This window comes from Chelonoidis abingdonii, chromosome 4 (genome assembly GCF_003597395.2).
Source record: "Chelonoidis abingdonii isolate Lonesome George chromosome 4, CheloAbing_2.0, whole genome shotgun sequence".
NCBI classification, from domain to species: domain Eukaryota; kingdom Metazoa; phylum Chordata; order Testudines; family Testudinidae; genus Chelonoidis; species Chelonoidis abingdonii.
Genome location: NC_133772.1, coordinates 9,258,630 through 9,278,670, shown reverse-complemented (window position 1 = coordinate 9,278,670; position 20,041 = coordinate 9,258,630). Strand labels below are relative to the sequence as shown.

The 20,041-nt window shown below is 42.7% G+C and overlaps 1 protein-coding gene across 1 annotated transcript in view; it reads left to right on the top strand.

Annotated features, from left to right (window-relative positions):
• Positions 1-20,005, top strand: part of MAGI3 (membrane associated guanylate kinase, WW and PDZ domain containing 3) — a 227,699-nt gene extending 207,694 nt beyond the window's left edge. Inside the window, 5 exon segments of the mRNA XM_032766590.2 lie at positions 7,862-7,964; positions 10,029-10,155; positions 10,773-10,916; positions 14,416-14,554; positions 16,814-20,005. Of these exon segments, the coding sequence (XP_032622481.2) occupies positions 7,862-7,964; positions 10,029-10,155; positions 10,773-10,916; positions 14,416-14,554; positions 16,814-17,898 (1,598 nt within the window). The 3' untranslated portion in view covers positions 17,899-20,005.
• The last annotated feature ends 36 nt before the right edge of the window (positions 20,006-20,041 follow it).

Genomic DNA, 20,041 nt, shown 5'->3' with positions numbered 1-20,041 from the left:
GGAATTCACATCAGGAGAGCTCCTGCCCCAGAACTAAAAGGTAAGTTCCTACAGTGATACTGCCTGTGCAAGCCTAAAGAGGCATTGCCCATAGCTGGGGCAGCTGTGCCTCAGGGGTCCTATTGCTGAACAGAAGTCAAGCCTGCGAAATATCCAGTTCTTAGATATCCTGCCCTGCTGGACATTGTCAGTGTTTTCCTCTCACTCTGTGAAAATGCACAGATTTGTCTGATGCTGCATTTCCGGGACACAGTGGACACAATGTTCTTCTAAAGATACATTTGGAAAAAACTTGCATCCTGATCACTGTTCTGCAAGGCCTCTCAGGTTGCTTGTAAATTCCGTGCACAAAATCATGAAATCCTCTAGGCAGCAAAATGAATATTTGTGATGCCAAAGTCCCACCTTCAGAGACGGGATTTTCTAATGAAAGCTCCCATGCCACACTGCTCTCAATATATTGTTCCCTATACAAACAGTTCTCTATAAATATGTGAAATCCAATCATTTGAAGAGAGAGCTTTTTTCCAGCACTGCTTACCATTGCATTTTTCTGGATTGCTGCTTGTAGATTTTAAAGTTGCTATAATTATTTTGCCAGTAAGGTGGGTTTCACCACTCTTAAAGAATAAATACGTAAAACCAGCATGTGGATAAAGCCAACAAATGATCCCCTCTCATTTCACGTTCATTGCAAATATTTAACATCGTATCTTGGCCTTTCATATCAAAGACTTAATTTACCTGCTCATTAATGCTTGAAACATGGAGGCTCTTTTTATTTATAAAATCTATTATATTTCAATGAAGCTTTTCATTTTTATCAAATCTAATCCATTTCATGCCAAAGGGATGCAGCTCACAGCAATCACCCTGCCTTTAATGCAGCTGAAGTTGAAGTTGAGGTTGCGCTGAAGTCCATTTCTATCTAGTTTTTAATAAACCTTGTCTTTGAGATAAATTGCCTCCGCCATTAATATCTGAATCTAATACCCCTTTTCTCACACCCTGTAGAAACACTGATCTTAGCTTTTCACCATTCCTAAATCATATGGAATTTGCAGATAAAATTCAGAGATAAAACATGGACCTGAGCGAGAATCAGTGTTGGAAAAAAATGTCAGTAATAGATTATAAAACTAGCCCAAAGTGACCAGTGCTGCTTGGAGGTTTCTATAAATGTTTGGAGGAAATACAGAAATCCATGTTGCTCATAAACAAGAGTAAATTACTGCTTCTAAAATAATCACTGGTTTAAGCTTGGGGAATGTAGTTCAGCTAATAGCATAGCTGCAGTGAGCACCAAGTTCCAGCTCACCTGGGAAAGCCAGTGCAGACATTAGATCATGCAGACCTCTCAATCAGTTACACGCTCTGGGAAGCAGGTTGGGCTTTATAGGGTTGGCCATCTGGCTACTGCTGCCAGTAGTTAGTTGCATTGTGGACAACACTGAGGGGAGAGAGAAATACCCATTTAGCCAGAAGCTATTCAGAACCATAGTGCTTGAGCCCTGACTGACTTTGCTGTTTTCCAGTGCACCTTCTGTGCTGACCTCTTAGATTGGCAGTGAAAATGCTACAATGCAACTCTGATCCCTCCACTACTCCCCTCCAGCTTTCATAAATGTGTGCTCTTTTGTTTTCATCCTTTGTCCCAGTAGTCTCTCTAATTCTAGAATAAGTGAATTCTGCTCCATGCTCCAGAAGACATTCTACAACAGCCTCGGTCATGTACTAACCAAAAACATGGGAAAGCAGGCAGGACCGGCGCCAGGGTTTCTCGAGCCCTAGGCGCACAGCCATTTCGCCGCCCCCCGCGCTGATCCTGTGGCTCCGGTGGAGCTGCCACAGGCATGCCTGCAGGAGGTCGACCAGAGCCGCGGACCAACGGACCCTCCGCAGGCATGCCTACGGCAGGTCAACTGGGGCAGTCTGCCGCCCCCCCCCCCCAGCCCCCCGGCAAAATGCCGCCCGCTCATTAATCCTGGCGCCCTAGGCGATTACCTAGGCTGCCTAAACAGTAGCACCGGCCTTGAGAGCAGGATGAGTGGAGGAGCCGAGAATTCATGCAGACAGATGGCCTTTTTCTTACCTGTGCTTATTAACTAAAGCTTTGAATGAGCGCCAGGAATAAATGTTGACATTTGTCTCTGTGGGGGGGGGAAAAACCTGTTCAAGGCATGTCCTAGCAACTCTGCAGGGTCTGGTATAGCTGAGAAATGCTGCAATCTAATGTAATAATCTGTACTGAGAAGCAGTAATATGCTTTCCTTTACCTCAAGGTGCATAATTACTTGTGTGTTTCAATTATTACCCAGAAATGCATTTACCTAACACACACCTAGCAACACTAGGCTGGAATGTCTGAGAGACTTTCCATTATAAGAAATTATTTTTAGAGTTTGCAACTGAACTATGAACGTTCATTCCAGATTAAAACTTGCCCTTTAGGGGTTTCTGAGTGCATTTTGGTGGAATATGTTTACTCTGTTTGAGTAGCAGTCACTTTGTATTTCAAAACATGGTGAGGTTTTTTTTTGTAAGTCATTTGATCAGACACATACAGTAAATGTGTTTTCTGTGTTGGGGAGAGGTTCGCTTTGTGAAGGCTATTAAGAGGGATTTTTTTAAAATACCATTATAGGTAAATTGCCTGTTAAGGCTCTTTGGGGGGAGGGACCTGTGGCACCTTATAGACTAACAGATGTTTTGGAGCATGAGCTTTCGTGAGTGAATACCCACTCCGTCGGATGCATCCGACGAAGTGGGTATTCACTCACGAAAGCTCATGCTCCAAAACGTCTGTTAGTCTATGAGGGTACGTCTACACTACGGGCTTATTCCGATTTTACTTAAACCGATTTTGTAAAACAGATTGTATAAAGTCGAGTGCACGCAGCCACACTAAGCACGTTAATTCCGTGGTGGGCATCCATGGTCCAAGGCTAGCATCGATTTCTGGAGCGGTGCACTGTGGGTAGCTATCCCGTAGCTATCCCATAGTTTCCGCAGCTTCCCCTGCGCCTTGGAATTCTGGGTTGAGAGCCCAGTGCCCAATGGGGCAAAAATCATTGTCACGGGTGGTTCTGGGTACAGCCTCACCCCTTCCCTCGTGAAAGCAGCAGACAACCATTTCACGCCTTTTTTCCTGGGTGAGCTGTCCAAACGCCATAGCACAGCAAGCATGGACCCCGCTCAGATCAATACCGCAATCGTGGACGTTGTAAACACCTCACGCATTCTCATGCAGTCTATGCTGAACTGGGACTTGCAAAGCCAAGCGAGGAGGAGGCGGCGGCTAGGGCAGCGCGGCGATGAGAGTGATGAGGACATGGACACAGAATTATCTGAAACGAAGGGCCCCTGCGCTTTGGACATCCTGCTGGTAGTGGGGCAGGTTCTAGCCATTGAATGCCGACTTTGGGCCCGGGAAACAAGCACGGACTGGTGGGACCGCACAGTTTTTCAGGTGTGGGACGATTCCCAGTGGCTGTGAAACTTTCGCATGCGTAAGGCCACTTTCATGGAACTTTGTGACTTGCTTTCCCCTGCCCTGAAACGCCATAATACCAAGATGAGAGCAGCTCTCACAGTGGAGAAGCGAGCTGTCGATAAGCCCTGAAGCTGCAAACGCCAAGACAGCTACCGTCAGTCGGAATCAATTGGAGTGAAAATCTACTGTGGGGCTGCTGTGATGCAAAGTAGCCAAAGCAATCATAAGCTGCTGCGACAAAGGTTGACTCTGGAAAACATGCAGTCATAGTGGATCTTTGCTGCAATGGATGCCCTAACTGTGGGGGGCCATAGATGGAACCCATATCCCTATCTTGGCACCGGAGCACCAGGGCACCCAGTACATAAACCGCAAGGGTACTTTCATGGTGCAAAACACTGTGGATCACAAGGGATGTTCATCACATCCACGTGGGATGGCCAGAAGGGTTCATGACGCTCGCGTCTTCAGAAGCAGGCGCTCTGTTTAAACTGCTGCAGCAAGGGAATTACTTCCCAGACAAGAATATAACATTGGGATGTAAAACCTCATTATCCTGGGTGACCCAGCTTAAACCCCTTGATGCCATGCTCATGAAGCCATACACAGGCAGCCTGGACAGTGTCAGGAGCTTCAGCTACAAGCTGACAAGTGCAGGATGTGTAGAATGCATTTGGCCGTTTAAAGGCACGCTGGCGCACATTACTGACTCACTCAAACCTCAGCCAAACAATGTCCCCTTGTTATTGCTGTTGCTGTGTGCTCCAACAACGTGTGAGAGAAGGGGACCTTTATGCGCGGGTGGGAAGGCTGAGGCAAATCACCTGTGCGCTGATATGATGCAGCCAGGCACAAGGCGATTAGAAAGCACACCACGAAGCTTGTGCACATCAGAGAAGCTTGAAACGAGTTTCATCACGGGCCAGGGTACGGTGTGACTGCTGTTGTCCCCCCATGAACCACCCCCCTTATTGACTCCTTCCCTGTAAGCATCCCACCCTCCCTTTGACTACAGCTTGCTTAAGAACTAAAAGTCACTATCGTTTAAAAATCATGTATTCATTAAAAAATAATAAATAAAGAGGCAGGAACTGACAAGGTACCTGTGTGGTTTGGAGAGATAGGAGGGAAGGAAAGGCCATTAAACACATTTCAATGTTAATGACAGCCTGGTTGGACTGTCCATGGGGGTGAGTGGGCGGGTGCACGAAGCCGTTCCCACGCGTTCTTACATGTCTGGGGAGGAAGATATGGAACATGGTGATGGTGAGGGTGTTACACAGGGGCTGCGCGACACTCCTGTGACCCCGCGCTCTTCCTGAAGACCACCAGACGTCGGAAGGATACAGTTTGATCACGCAGCAGCTCCAGTGTGCATCCTGCCACCGGCTGATCTTCCTGCCACACCTCTGATCTTCCTGCCGCCAACCCTCATCTTGAGCCTCCTCCTATCTTCACGTTAGGTCCCTTCGCCTCACGTTGGCATCATATCCTGTACTTGCTACACGTCCTTCACTCATTCAGATAGCTCTTTCATGCAGCACTTCCATGATTTCCGAGAATTTCGTCTCGCGTCTTCGTTTCATCCGCCTTATCGAGATAGCCTTTGGGATGGAGTGGAGACTTGAAAAATGGCAGCTGCATGAGGAGGGAAAAAAGGGAGAGAATATTTAAAAGATACATTATACAAAACAATGATTATACTCTTTCAAGTGAAACAACATATAACCTTACATAGCACATGTGATTCACTACAAGTGTCATTTGCATCTTGAGTGCCTGCGGCTCGTGTTACAGATCTCAACAGATGCAGGTCCGGCATCAGATCAGCTTGGCATGCGGCCAGTTAAGCCATTGTCTTCGGGCTCTCCAGCCTTAATACACAGTGCCTCTGATGCTTCTTTCCTGTTAACATCAGCAGCAGAAGCCAATCCCCCCCCTCCAATTCTCTAGATGATTGCTTTACCCCCCCCCCAACCGCATGGCTGGTATCATGGAAGATCCAGCTAACGATACTCACCCCTTCCCCCCCCACCGCGTGGCGGTAGCTGGAATACCTGCTAGCCAAACGCAAAAAAACTCAGCGCTATCCTTCCTCTCCTCCCCTTGCTACGTGCAAGGAAGGATTCTATAGCAACAGCCCAGTAGGAAAAGGCCATCCTGTCCCCTTAATTAAATTCTGAATTTCACAAGGTTACCATGAAGATATCACTCGCTGAGGATAACACAGCGAGATAAAAGACAGATGTTTCTTGAATGCCAGCAATCACCAGACCATACGCAGCTATGCTTTGTCATGCAATGATACCCGATTACTTGCTACATGCATAGCGTGGTAAAGTGTCCTTCCATGGTGAACGGAACAAGGCTGCCTTGCCCAGAAACCTTCTGCAAAGGCTTTTGGAGTACCTCCAGGACGCTCTCAGGAGATGGGATGGAGCGGAAATCCTCCAGGGACAAGACATGTTAACAAACTTTCCAGTAACTTACTGGCCGCGAATGCATCCCAAGCCCTTCATGGCAAATCATATTAAAAACGCGTGCTTTTAAACCATGTTTTATATTACAAGGTACACTCACCAGAGGTCGCTTCCATGGCTTCACTGTCTGGGCTAGTGGCTTGGAAGGTGGGTAGATTCCGTCGGGTCACAAAAAGCTCCTGCTTGTGGCTAACGGAGTGCTGTGTGCTCGCTGCAAAGTTCGTCTCCTCTCCTCCTCCTCCTCCACATCGTCCCCCTCCGCAGAATCCTGAGCCATGGTTGAGATTACAACCCCCACTCAGAATCCACGGACATGGGGCGGTATGGTGCGCAGCCCCCTAAAATTGCATGCAGCTCAGCGTAGAAGCGGCATGTTTTCGACCCTGACCCGGATCTTCCGTTTGCTGCTTTGGTTTTCTTGTATGCTTGTCTGAGCTCCTTAACTTTCACTCTGCACTGCACTGAGTCCCTGGTGTGGCCTTTTCCCATTATTGCCTTGGAAATTTTTTCAAATATTTTTTCATTTTGTCTCTTGGAACGGAGTTCTGTTAGTACTGAAACCTCGCCCCATATAGCGATCAGATCCAGTACCTCCCGTGAGGTCCATGCTGGTGCTCTTTTTCGATTCTCAGGAGACTGCATTGCTACCTGTACTGATGAGCTCTGTGTGGTCACCTGTGCTGATCAGAGCTCCACGCTGGCCAAACAGGAAATGAAATTCAAAAGTTCACGGGGCTTTTCCTGTATACCTGGCCACTGCATCCGAGTTCAGATTGCTGTCCAGAGCGGTCACAGTGGTGAACTGTGGGATACCACCCGGAGGCCAATAACGTCGATTTGCGACCACACTAACCCTAATCCGATATGGTAATACCGATTTTAGCGCTACTCCTCTCGTTGGGGAGGAGAACGGAAACAGATTTAAAGAGCCTTTTATATCAATAGAAAGGGCCTCGTAGTGTGGACGGGTACAGCGTTAAATCGGTTTAATGCTGCTAAAATCATTTTAAACGCGTAGTGTAGACCAGGCCTAAGGTGCCACAGGATTCTTTTCTGCTTTTACAGATCCAGACTAACACGGCTACCCCTCTGATACTTGGGGGGAGAGAGAACATTCTGATATTTCAGTTCTGATTAAAATATTGAATATACTAGTCCCTTTAATACAGCTTCAGGAACCGTTTCTATCCTTCCCTGAGAGTTTGCCTGTGATGATCTTCTCCATCATGGATTAGCAGATGTGACTGTCAGTAGCGCCTCCAGGGGCCTGGCTGGGTTGGGCTCAAACCCTGTTCACAATGGAGCTGGAGAAGGGGTGGGGCAGGCATCATGCTGATCTTTCTGATTATTTGTTAAATCACCATCAAATACTGTGGATCTGTTTAGTTCTGACACTGCTCCTGCCTTTACCAGGTTACACACAATCTAAGTGTCTGTATGTTGGTGACTCAAACTTAATCTGTGCTGTCATTCCTAGAATAAAGTAGTTTAGTTTAGCAAAAAGTTTCTCCATTGGGAGGATGAACTTCACCCAACACCCTGATTTATGGAACTGAATCTAGAAATCTCCACTTCTCCCCTTCAGCGCAGCATCAACCTGGCATGTTACTGTCATCCAGCACAGAAGTATTGTGTGTGCTTGGCTGTGTGGCTCAGACCTGCCCAGGAGCTTAGCCTAAGGAAAATGGAAATTCTGTTTCTCCTGACATTTTAAATTAAAAGCCCTGCATTCTCACTCTGGGCAGCTGACTGCAAGAGCTGCTGTTTGACTAGAAGAGTCAGAAATGCTCAGAACAGCAATTCACTCTCTCTTATGCTGTTTATTCCCCTCATGCCACATGGTGTGTTTTTAGAGGTCTGTCTGTTCTGTTTTGTTTGACTTTATTAGAGCACCGTGGCCCCCCTTCAGGAACCAACTCTGCCAGACAAAGTCCAGCCCCACAGCACAGACCTATGGGAACAACACAAGCCAACTCTGCAACAGCAGACAGGTATGATGCTTTTCAGACAGATGGGAACCAAAAATGAACAAAGAATGAGCCTGGCTGGTGTGAAACCCAAGGATGACTTAGGCTGAGGTTGAATCCATGTGCAGAAATGAGGGGAAGGAAGAGCAGCCAACTGTGGGTCATGTTCCCCATATCCTGCAGCAAGCCCTCATCTCAGTGCATGGGAGCATCATCCGGGCATTGCCCTTGACTGTATTTAAAAAAGGCACAAATGCTCCATCTTTCTGGGTACCTAACAAGGACTTTAAATTGTGAGGAACTGTTGCCTCAGTAATTCCTGTATCAGCCTGGCCCTTATAATCTCATGTAACTGTTAGTGTTTGTGCTGTGCACCGTCTTTGGCATATGTTGTGGGGAACTGTAATTAATACATAGATTTTGCACACTCATAGCTGAAGACTATTCCTGTTCTGTTACAGAAGAGGGTGTCTACTGAAGGGGTTGAGGACTAAGCTGGATAAGTTTATGGAGGGGATGGTATGATGAGAGAGGCTAATTTTGGCAATTAATTGATCTTTGACTATTAGCGGTAAATATACCCAATGGCCTGTGATGGGATGTTAGATAGGGTGGGATCTGAATTACTACAGAGAATTCTTTCCTGGGTATGTGTCTGGTGAGTCTTGCCCACCTGCTCACGGTTTAGCTGATCGCCATATTTGGGGTTAGGAAGGAATTCTCCTCCAGGGCAGAGACCCTGGGGGTTTTTCACCTTCCTCTGAGGCGTAGGACACGAGTTGCTTGCTGGAGGATTCTCTGCACCTTCAAGTCTTTAAACCATGATTTGAGGACTTCAGCAGCTCAGTCATAGTTTAGGAGTTTGTTACAGGAGTGGGTAGGTGAGATTCTGTGGCCTACGTTGTGCAGGAGGTCAGACTAGACGATCATAATGTCCCTTCTGACCTTAAAAGTCTATGACTCTGTCTAGGAGAAATTGAAAGTGTCATTCTTGTATGGCTTGGCTGTTCAGGGACCCAATAAATCAGGAGGCAGATATCTAAGACCAGCTCTGATCAGAGATGATACTCCATCCCTTCAGCACTTTTCTCAGACCAAGGGGTGATTACTTATGAGTGGAAATCACCCAGTAAAACCCCAGTCAATAAATGGTTTGAGATCCTGGGAGATGCTGTCAATGGGGAAAGTATTTACAGGGATACTCTGTTTCACAGCCAATGTATCAATTATGTACCACAATGAATAGGTGGACATGCTGGGTTTTTCACCTATTTTCCCCATATTAGCATTACTTCTATTACATCAATAATTCAGTAGTACCCTGCCTACCCTGGGCACTATTGCAGGTAGCTGTTTGGATGATCTTTTCTTATCTGCTTTCATTAAAATAAACGTTTAAAAATTAGATGCTGTCACTGCACAGTTTAAATCCATTCATAGCAGTTACGTGGCCTTTTTCTGGATGGTTCACACTGATTTTCTTTAATCATTGTGATGATGGCAAAGAGTCTGGGATTAAATCCTCAACTGTGATTCATTTCCTGGATTTTGCATGTTTTTTACATTGCTCAGAAGCACCTGATCATGTTCTGTGTACAAATTGGGGACACTTCATGCTCAGGATAAACTAAGCATTATATACTGTTGAAACCCTCTCACCTGTGAGGGAAGTATGGGAAGAGAGAAGGGTTCCCTCCAAATGAGAACTGAGAGTAAGATTGAACTGCTATTTTTTGTACTCTTTATAATCCTTGGGTTCACAGAAGATCCTAGTGTCAGATGTCCCTAACCCGGGAATGAAATAGCTGATGCAACTCCTTGTGCCAACCAACAGACTGATAATTGATGGTCTGCTGTTGATGTGCTGCAGTAGGTTAAGGTTATAAATTACAGATGATGAAGAATCAACTGTTAAATACCCTGTTAATTGTCTAAGCTTTGCATAAGAAAACTATATTTTTGTACAAGTGACATGTTTCTTACTGGTCCATCCAATAGTAACTATTAGCAAGTCGTTGCTGCAAATTCATTCAGTTTCCATGTAAATGTGATCTGAGTAACTTAACCTTTCCTTCTATCAATTTGCAGGGGAGTCACAGAAGATGAAGCTGGAAGAGAACTTTCCAACAGTTACAGGCTTCCCTGGCCTGAGCACAAGCACTTGCCCCAGCCCGATGGCGGCGTTCTTTCCATTGTAGGCAGCCGTCCTTCTCAGGTAGACACCTATCCTGACTAGCCAAAAGACTCTGCAAGATCCTGGTGGTACTGAGGCCCTAAAACACAACTACCACTGACATATGGATGCTAATAGTCTAGGATAACCTTTCCCTTAGAAGATACGGTGTTGAGAAGATATTCTTTGTTATGAATGTGCTGACTAGGCACGTGTCAAACAGTAGGGAGGGTGTTTTGCTAATACTTAGTATTTTAATGTTATAAACTTAGTCTAGTTTAATATTGCTGATCATTATAGTTATAAAAGAAACAACAAACCTTTGAAAAGGAACTACTGTAACATCTTGGGAACATTCTATATGGCAAAACAGTTCATATTTAGAAATCTTAGAATTAAACTGCTCTGCAGATTTTGGCTGGGTATAACTCTGCCTCATACCAAATCATATGATGTGAGTTTGTGACAAGTCAAATTCAATTGCATGTTGCACTTAATTGAAACCACATCCCTTCATAGCTGTGTACTAAAACCTGCCTAGTGTGTGAAACTGAAGGGATTTCTCTGGTTTTATAAAATACCTTTCCCGAAAATGTAGGGGAAACTAACAAACGTTAAAATTCCTCAGTCCACAGTGCTTCATCTTGTTTCTTATGCAGAGTCTTGGCTGTTCTCCAGTAGAACTGGAACGAGGCCCTCGGGGTTTTGGATTCAGTCTTCGTGGAGGAAAGGAGTATAACATGGGCTTATTCATCCTTCGACTTGCTGAGGATGGGCCTGCTATCAAGGATGGAAGAATTCACGTAAGTGTCAGAGATCACTGATGAATTCAAATAGGTTGGGCTCCTCAAGATGTTAATTACCCAGTCAAAGAATTTGCTTCCCTGTAAGTGGTTAGCGTCTCCCTGTGTACACACAACAGTTATTTACACTGCTGCTGGTCTAAGAGTTGTAATTACAGAGAGGTAGCAAACTGTGTCAATAGTTGTAATGTTTCAGGAAATAAAAATCCCAACAGCATGTTAGGGGGAAAGAACACTGCTCTCTGCACCACTGCCACTCCTCAAGAAAGCTGGACGCCATCTACTCTAAAGACATAGTAATAGATGTTTCCCACAATGAATTCTTCTCTATAGACAGTAGTTTGCCAGAATGCGTGGTTTTTAGAAGCCCAGACTGGAAATAGCACAATGAAATGCAAGTCTGTTAGAAGGTTCCCAGAGTCCAGGTAAATGGGGGTTTGTGGGAGCACCCAACCTTTTGTGTTTATGCTGAGCTTTCATTGTTCAGCATAAAATTTTAAAATGTTTCCAAACCAAGTGCCTTCCCTACCAACATATCCTAATGTTAATTCTTGTGTGTCACGTCTAAGAATCCCACTGTTTAAATATTGTCTCCTAAGCAAACCAAATATATGCAAAGGGCGAAGGCAACATCACAACAGTTGGAGGCCAAACACAGTTCTGTAATTACTGTCCGTAAAATGACTTTTTACTGGCTGGACCATGGCACTGAGAATCAGAGACTTAGTTCTGATTCCATTCCTGCCAGTGACATGTGGTCTGGCCCTTTACACAAGTCACTTCACCTCTTTCTCTGTGAGCTCTGTAGTCTGCAAAGTGAAAGTAGTAATCAACTACTTTTGAGAGCCGATATCAGGCTTAATTGGATGCAAAATTCAAAGTTTTGACTTCTATTATGCTAATTCTTAACATTTAGAGTCATTAGTTTTTCTTATGCTTGGGAGATTGCTTGAGTCTTATAGTGCTGGTTCTGTTTTCTCTTGTACTGCTCTTTCAAGTGCGGTTATGCTAAGCTCCAGACCTTGGCATTCAAGTCACCAGCAACAGAAGACTTCCCAGCTGCAAATCTTGGATTTCACTGGAGAAATTTGACAGCAATAAACAGAATCGAATGTATACAATTCCCTGAACTCTTGCTGTATAAATTCCCTATCTACTGGGGACACATAATATAACTCTTTAGGCTCTGTTCTCAAAAATGACATCAGCACACTTATCTGCTTTCTCCGATGGATCTTCTGCACCAAAGAATGGGTGGGCTGTAGGGTAAATTTGACTGTGGAGTATTCATAATAAAACAAATGTCAAATATTCGTCCTCACACTGGAGCTCATCTTTCTTTCATTTATACTTCTTGTGATGTTTGCGTTTCTCCAAAGATCTGGTAGGCCTGGCCAGATATTATGTAATAAGATCTCTTCCTGCTCCCAACAGACAGAGATAGGAAAACAAAACTGTGGCATCCTCCCTGTTCCTCTTCTCAAGCACTTTACCTGGCTGGTCACACTCAGCTCTTTCCTGTTTCCCTGCAGGAGCTGATCACCTTCTGGTCAGCTAAACTAGGGGATGCATTTTGTTCACGATTACTGGTTTTAGCAGGCTCCTTCCACTGTAGCAATCTGTATGGAGCAGCCCACTGTTAATCTGCTTCCTGCCCCTGCTAGAGGCAGGTATTGTTCCATTTCAGAGCTTCATGCTGACTGACTGACATAGAGGGTCCAGTCTTGGGTAGGCTGTTTCCCAGAGGACATCAGTGAATTAGCTGGGTGCCTGCACTGTATGGGAGAGGCATATTCAGCTTTGTTTAAAATGTTATTTCCATGCTTGAAGCAGTAACAGTTTCACACTGGAACTACAGCACCCTGAAAAACGAGTTCATAATGGGACAGCCTCATTTCCTGTGCCCTGGCAGTGGGTATGTGCTCCCCTCCAGCCCTTGAAAGGGAAAAAGGCTGGTGAATTTGCTTTCCATGTCCACTGGGCAGATCATGCCTATACACTGATAAAATTGGGACCTATCTATCCTCATGGTGCAGGTCCACCAGTGGTAGCAGCAATGGAAGCACTAGTATAGGTGAACACCCGGGTCCTGTCTGTACTAATGCCTCTCCTGCTGCTACTGCCATTGGAGCCATACCCCACTGGGAATCTTGAGTCCGGAGGGCCAGCAAGGCCTAAACGGTGTCGTTATACTCCATGCATTGGAAAATATTTGCAACCATCTCCTTTATGGCACCTAACTCTCTCTTGCAAGGGCCGCTTCTCATGGCTTCTGTTGCAGAGGTCAGTGGGATGAATAGAATTAATGCTCATAACAAAACATAAACCGTGACATCAATGAAAACTGTGGGAGCAGGTTGTAGACTCTGGAAAAAGGAGCTGCCTCTAGATTCTCCCTGGCCAGGGCAGAATGTCTCCATGCCTAGATAAGCTTGTTCACGATTCTCTGCTGTCCAGTCTTTTCCAATTCAACCACAGAAATGGCCGTAGGCTTTTCCCAGCCCCAATTTAAATAGTACTTTCAGAGGGAGCTTTTCAGATACTGACACAAAGGAGCTCTAATAACCCAGTTTGTAGCTGGTTTGAACATTAGATGGTAAAACAGCACCTTTACCCTGTGTTTTCCCAAATGGTTTTGTGAACTCCTGGTTCATTTATTATTGTATTAGCTCTCTGTGATCATAGGATTCTATGTGGGACTGTTACCTTCTTCAGTAGCATTTTAAGTAACTTATCTAAGATACATGCTCTTTAAACTGCAACTTTTATGCAGTAGTGACACCTAATGGAAAATCAGTTTAATTGCAAGATGGATCTCATGTTCTTTCATGGGTTAGAATGCAAAAATGCTTTCTGATATTCTGACATCCATTATCTGATACGTTTGTTAATTTGCATCAGAGTCCTTAAAGCTGGTATCTCACTAGTCAGGAACGAGCTAGTATTGTCATACAGTGAACTCTCTCACTCAGAATAATAAAGCCTTTCCTTTATGGGAAACCTATGGACAACGCTCTCGGCTGTATTAATATAAGGGTGTTTGGCGGTTTATTAATTTTAGAGTAATTACCACATCCCTTATAACAATCTATTTAAGCATCTACACAACTTGATTAAGTATCTTCATGGTGCACGTCTTTATAACAGAGCATCAACAAATTACTTTTATGGAGTGAAGATGTACTCAAGAACATGGATGTATTTAAACATTTATCAAATGGAAAATTCATTTCAAGTAACCCGAGTCCTCTAGTGAAGCCAGCTTGGCAGAATATCTGCATGAAAAATTCATTGACCAGCCAGATGGTTGAATTATGTTAATTTTATATGTTAGTGGCTGTAGGAGAGTAGTGCTAGAGCTGAGTGGGTTTCAGATAATGGAAGGGACTAGGGAAAAGGAAAGCTTTGCTTGAGCTACAGGTTTTACTATATTGAATAAGAATCCAGTTATAGTAGCAGTGCTTGATGAAGTTTAACCTGACTGGTATTGTCTCTTCAGGTTGGTGACCAGATTGTTGAAATCAATGGCGAACCTACCCAAGGTATCACTCATACACGAGCCATTGAGCTGATTCAAGCAGGAGGAAATAAAGTTGTTCTTCTTCTGAGACCAGGGACTGGCTTGATACCAGATCATGGTAAGTTACAGGTTGTGCCAATTTGTCCGGAGGGTATGGGGGGAAGGTGGTAAAAAGAAATGTGTTGACGAATGTCTAAAGAGGTTGGAGGCTGTTGTGCATGCACTAAAGCTACCTAGCAATATCCTTCCATTTCTGCAGACTTTGAAACTGCCTGTTTTCATACAAGCACAAATAATGTTACCAGAAAAAAAAAACAAATCTGTTGCCACATAATAATTATTTTACTGGAAAGATAACACAAAATGTAATGTTATTGCAAGTATTCTTTAGGCTATGTTTTGTTCTGATGATCCCATCCATCTTCAACTTGATTTCTGTGCTCCTCTACAGGTTATAATTAAAGACACAATTTGCTTTTATACTTGAATAAAAATTTCATATGGTATAGGGCTTCTGTCAAGATGATTTTTGTGGTGCTTCAATTTCTCTTATGAACTTAAAACTATAAAACATTAAATTTTTCAAAAACAACTTCTGAAAGAGTGAAGGTTTTGCTCTTGGAATAGAAAACTTTAATTGTGACACTTGTTTTTTGCATATAAGGCAGCAAAGCACAAATCCATAAGCAAATTGCTTGGGCAGAAATGCCTGCAAGATATTCAACTGACTTCAACTGCAGGGCATGCTCCAAAATCAAAAACTATTTGTGGCTGTCAGTTTTTCAAAGCAGAGCACTTTGAGAGCAAGAGAATGTATTCCTCCCCATGCCAATTATATCCTTTTAACCCTTTGTGGCTGCTGTTAGGCTTTTGACAGGAAAATATCTAAACCATGTAAGGATACTTTTTGGCATAACAGCTCTGTAGTACAATTGGAATGGTTAGATACAGAGCCACTTTCCTGCTGTTAAAAGCCCATGACTTTTGTAAACAAATTAAAATCAGACAACTTGAACCTTCAAGCACAGTGTAGCCTATGAAAGTTTGTAGCATTCTATTATATACAGGCAGGAATCTACCTCCACTTGAGATGAAATTGCTCAAAAATGTTTCTTCCTATATTTTTCCCTTCTCCCCAATGAGCTCGAAAATAACTTCACACCATGGTCCTCAAACACACTGTGTAGTTCCATCAGAGCAAAGAATCTCTGAACTACAGGAAGACGTATTGTCTTGTTTTTATTCTTCAGGTTAGATCCCCTCAACTGGCTTCTATTGAGATCACATGCATCTCCTACTGAGTTAGCCCTTATGCTGATAAGGCTTCGGGTTAATTAGTATTTTGAAAACTTAAAATAGATCTCCTGAGGTACTGGTGAATTTTTAGGCTAGGCTCAACTCTAAGTGTGGTTGTAAACCTTTACCTTTTGTGTCTTCTCTAAAAATATTAAACACCTCTGTGCCTAAGAAAGAGGCACTCAATAAGTGAATTCCAGCTCTTTCTGTTGCCAGTAGGTATTTAAGCTTAAAATAACAAACCTAAGAGATCTGTTTTGCTTTTTCATGCAGTCAAATATTTGGCACAGAAGTGTGCTGCACTTCATAACAATAGCAGGCATCAGTAATATTCCACATCTCCCTCCCTGAGCTCTGCCAGGCCTAAGTGCAGTAATTTAGAGGGGAGGGGGCTGGCTCTTCCATACTATCACTATGTTGTCTCTTGTATTCTGCATTTGAATTGTACACATCTAATGAAATCTTTTGCTTTCTGTGATTTTTTTTTTTTGGTATATAGTCCTGGGCTTTTTCTCTTCCTCATTCAGGTCTGGCTCCTTCCAGTTTGTGCTCCTACATGAAACCTGAGCAACATTAAGGCTTTCAGTGCTTTTCTTGGTCTTTCCTTAAAGACTTGGTAAATCTGCATGTCTTGTGATTCACGTTTTTTTTCTTTTGAAGTACAATACTATAAATAATCACCTCACCTTCTCCCTGTTTTCAGTTTTCTTTTGGCATCAATTGCAACAGTGTAGGGAAAAGATTTTTAATTTGTGATTCTGCTACTCAAGGCCTAGAGCTCTGCTAAACTTCCATTCAGTTAATGCAAACCTCACAAGCCCTTACCAGCCTCGAAGATTTTCCCAAAGTCCTTAGCTGTATTTTTCCAAAAAATTGTTAGCTGTAAACTTACATTTTTAGCTCACAGAAAAGTGAGGAAATCTGTTTTGTTTAGTGTGTCTTATGTAATATAATGTAAAAGTTTGCTTTAAAAAAAGCTGGTGTTTAGATCATATTTTGGAAGTTTCACACATTTATCTAAATGTAGTAATAATGGTTAAATGATTTTTTTTGTCGAACCATTCTGCTTCTTCACTTCCAGGTGATCAAGATAGTTTTAATCCATCATCCTCAAATATAATATATGATGAACAGTCACCATTACCCCCCTCTTCAGTATGTAATTTACCAGTACTGGAAGAAGCTTTAGCACATGTTCACATATCTGAGAAACTGGAAGAAGCTAAGAACACTGTGCCTGACAAGAAAAGCACTTTAACTGAAAATCAGTCTGAGCTGAAGCATCTGTCTTCTACCCAGAAGTATATGAAGAGATGGGACCAGCCTACTAGTTTAGGATATAAGCTGTCAAAAAATAATTCAGAATTAGTAACTGATGACATCATTAGGAGAGACAGATCTGAGAGTCCAAAAAGATTGGGCACATCTGGGGAATCGCAGCAAGTGGGGCTCCACAGTCCAAGGAAAGGTGAGAGACAAAACACACACAGCAATCTCTCAGACCAGTCTGAGCATCCCAGGAGAGGTGAGAATACACACTCAGAAATCAATTTAAAAGAAACTTTGAGAGGAAACCAAGGCAGATCTGTCAGTCCCCAAAAGCATCCCAAAAAAGAAGAAAGTGGAGACAAATCAGACAAGTTACTAGAGACTCAAGATAAAATAGCTGGTGGTGGTGATATTGAGACTATTGAGCCATTCAAAGATGGAAATGAAAAATCAGGAGTAACACAGCAAGACACAAAGCAGAACATTGTTGGAAAGAATAAGAAGTCTCAAGAGAGAAAAAAACCAAAAGTGGATGAAAAGACTCTTCCACTAAATAAGGCCAATGAGCCTAGGAGAAAAGTAGATGAAGATGAAAAAGTAAAGAAAGCCAGTGCTGGAGAGCCAAGTTCTAGCAACTTCAAAACTGAAAGTCTTTCTGATGTTTCACAGCTTTCCAAGGGAAAAAAAAGTAGGCTTGAAACACAAGATCCAGTTATTCTGAACAAAGACCACACAGAAAAAGTCTTGGAGCCAACTGATGAAACCAAAGATGATGGAATTTCAAAAACTGAATGCAGCTCTCAAGTCAAGAGAGCACCAATAACTCCTGGACCTTGGAAGGTACCAAGTGCAAGTAAAGTCACAAAAGCAACAGGTGTCACTGAAAAACGGGTTTGACTGACAAACATTTTCAGAACATGTTTTAATCAGGTTTCTAATGTGGTCAATTAAAAGCATCTTTTTTCCACAAAGTTGTCATTTTTCAGAAACTAACTCTAGAGGCTGGACAGTACGTTTGATCTTAAACTTAACTAAGCTGCATGAAGGACCTTTCAGATTGCTTGTAAGCAACTCTTCCATAAGCTGCTGTCCCCTCATCCTTTTGAAGGCAGTGTCCTGCTGCTCTCTCAACATTGCACTGCTAAGGCTTTCTCAGATAGTATTGTGAGATCCTGAACAAACTTTCTTAATGCTTGTATTGCCAATGTGATCATGACTCACTACTACTTCTTGTGCCAAGTTATCTACTGTAGCCAATCAATTTCATCCTCCTTGTACGTTTTTCCCAGACACAGCAAAGCCAAGATTTTGTTTGAAAATAGCTATTTTCTCAAAGGCATGTCGCATGTTTATATAGGGGAATAATTTGAGGTCTCACAACTTCAGTAAGAAGGTGAGTGTGCTGGTTCTATCAACTCTAGGGCAGCAAATGAGCCACTGATGCTGCCCCACTGGCTTCTTTTCTTAAAAGTTCCTAATACCTAATGTGACATTTAAAGAGAGAGTTGCATTTTGTTCTGACCTATGGGGTCAGTTTTGCTTTCTATTAGCATAGCAAAACAAAATGTTTTAATATGCTTAATTCATTTAAGGTAATTATAGTAACTATCTGCAAAACACATATTGCAAACAATTTTGAAGACTAAGTGGTGAAATCATGGCCCTGTTAAGTTACTGGCAAAAATATCCATTGACTTCAGCAGAGCCATGATTTTACCTTGTCAGTTCTTTAGAAATAAGGAATGGACTTGGTGCTATGCTTTCAACCTCCCTCTGGTACTGTGTCAAAGCACCACATACTGTTATGTTTTAAAAACACGTGGAAATGTCCCATCTTTACTTGTAAAACTAAAAATTGATATGTGAAAGTAGTATTTGAAACAGCAAATCCTGCTGTTGCAAACACAGACAGAACCAACCACCACCAACAGCTTCTTTTAAAAGTCCCTCTGACCTGTGCCTACTATAAGTCTCCTCTGTTTTATTTGTGTGTAATTGCTTTTGGTTGAGTGAGAAACAGATGACATACAGGGTACATGAGACTTAATATCTATTGTCTGGGCTTTAATATGTATTTAAATAATGTTGAAGAATGTTAACAGATATTTTTATAGCAGTCTGCAGAAATTTCATGGATTGATCTACTCAATGGCATTCTTAATGGATTTGATTTCCTGACCTGTGCTAGGTTTTCAATGACTGAAAATAAAAAACAGTAAAAGGAGCTGGGCCAGTTCCCAAAAGGAGAGGAAAAAAAGTAAGGAAAGTCGAGATTAGTTTCTGGACCCTAATGTTAAACTAATCTGACTTGCTCATTAAAAACATAACTGAGCAGCTGCTAAGTTGATTAGCCTCACTAAACTTTAAAAAAAATCAGTTCTGACTTGAAGCTAGACACTTTTGAAATAGACAGCTACTGAGCAGCAGGCTTAAATGAACAGTTCTAAAATACACAGATTTTAAAGCACATCTGAACTGCCCTCTGCTGCTTCACATTTTAGGAATCCATCAATTTGCTGTAGCATAAACTGTACAAATCCTCAATATTGTAGAGCTTGACTGTGAAAATATTTGAGTTAGCCTATGTAGATATTAATCCTGTATTCTTGGTTGATAAAACCTGTGGGATCCTCTTTAAGTAAGGAGTATGCACTTGTTCTAACCATTGAGAATAGTACCAAATTCAGAAATTTAATACTAAGATGAATTAGCACCATTTCAATGGTTAACGGTCAGCAACTACCCATCCATCCAAATGTTGTTTTCTGATTGTTAACATTGTGACCTGCTTTGGTGTCCTGTTTGTGAGTCTTTTCTAGAGAACTTGTACCTGTACTTACTGTATAAGATGACTTAGCAATGTGGCCTTGGAATGCTAACATATGGATGTAAATGTTTATATATTGTACAGCACCTTTATATATACACACTTCTGAGGTTCTGACTAAAGACCTGTAAATCGCTCATTTTTTATATAGATATATTAAAAAGAAACTCCCATTCACAGCCTGTTCATTCTTGCACTGTCAAATGTTAGCTG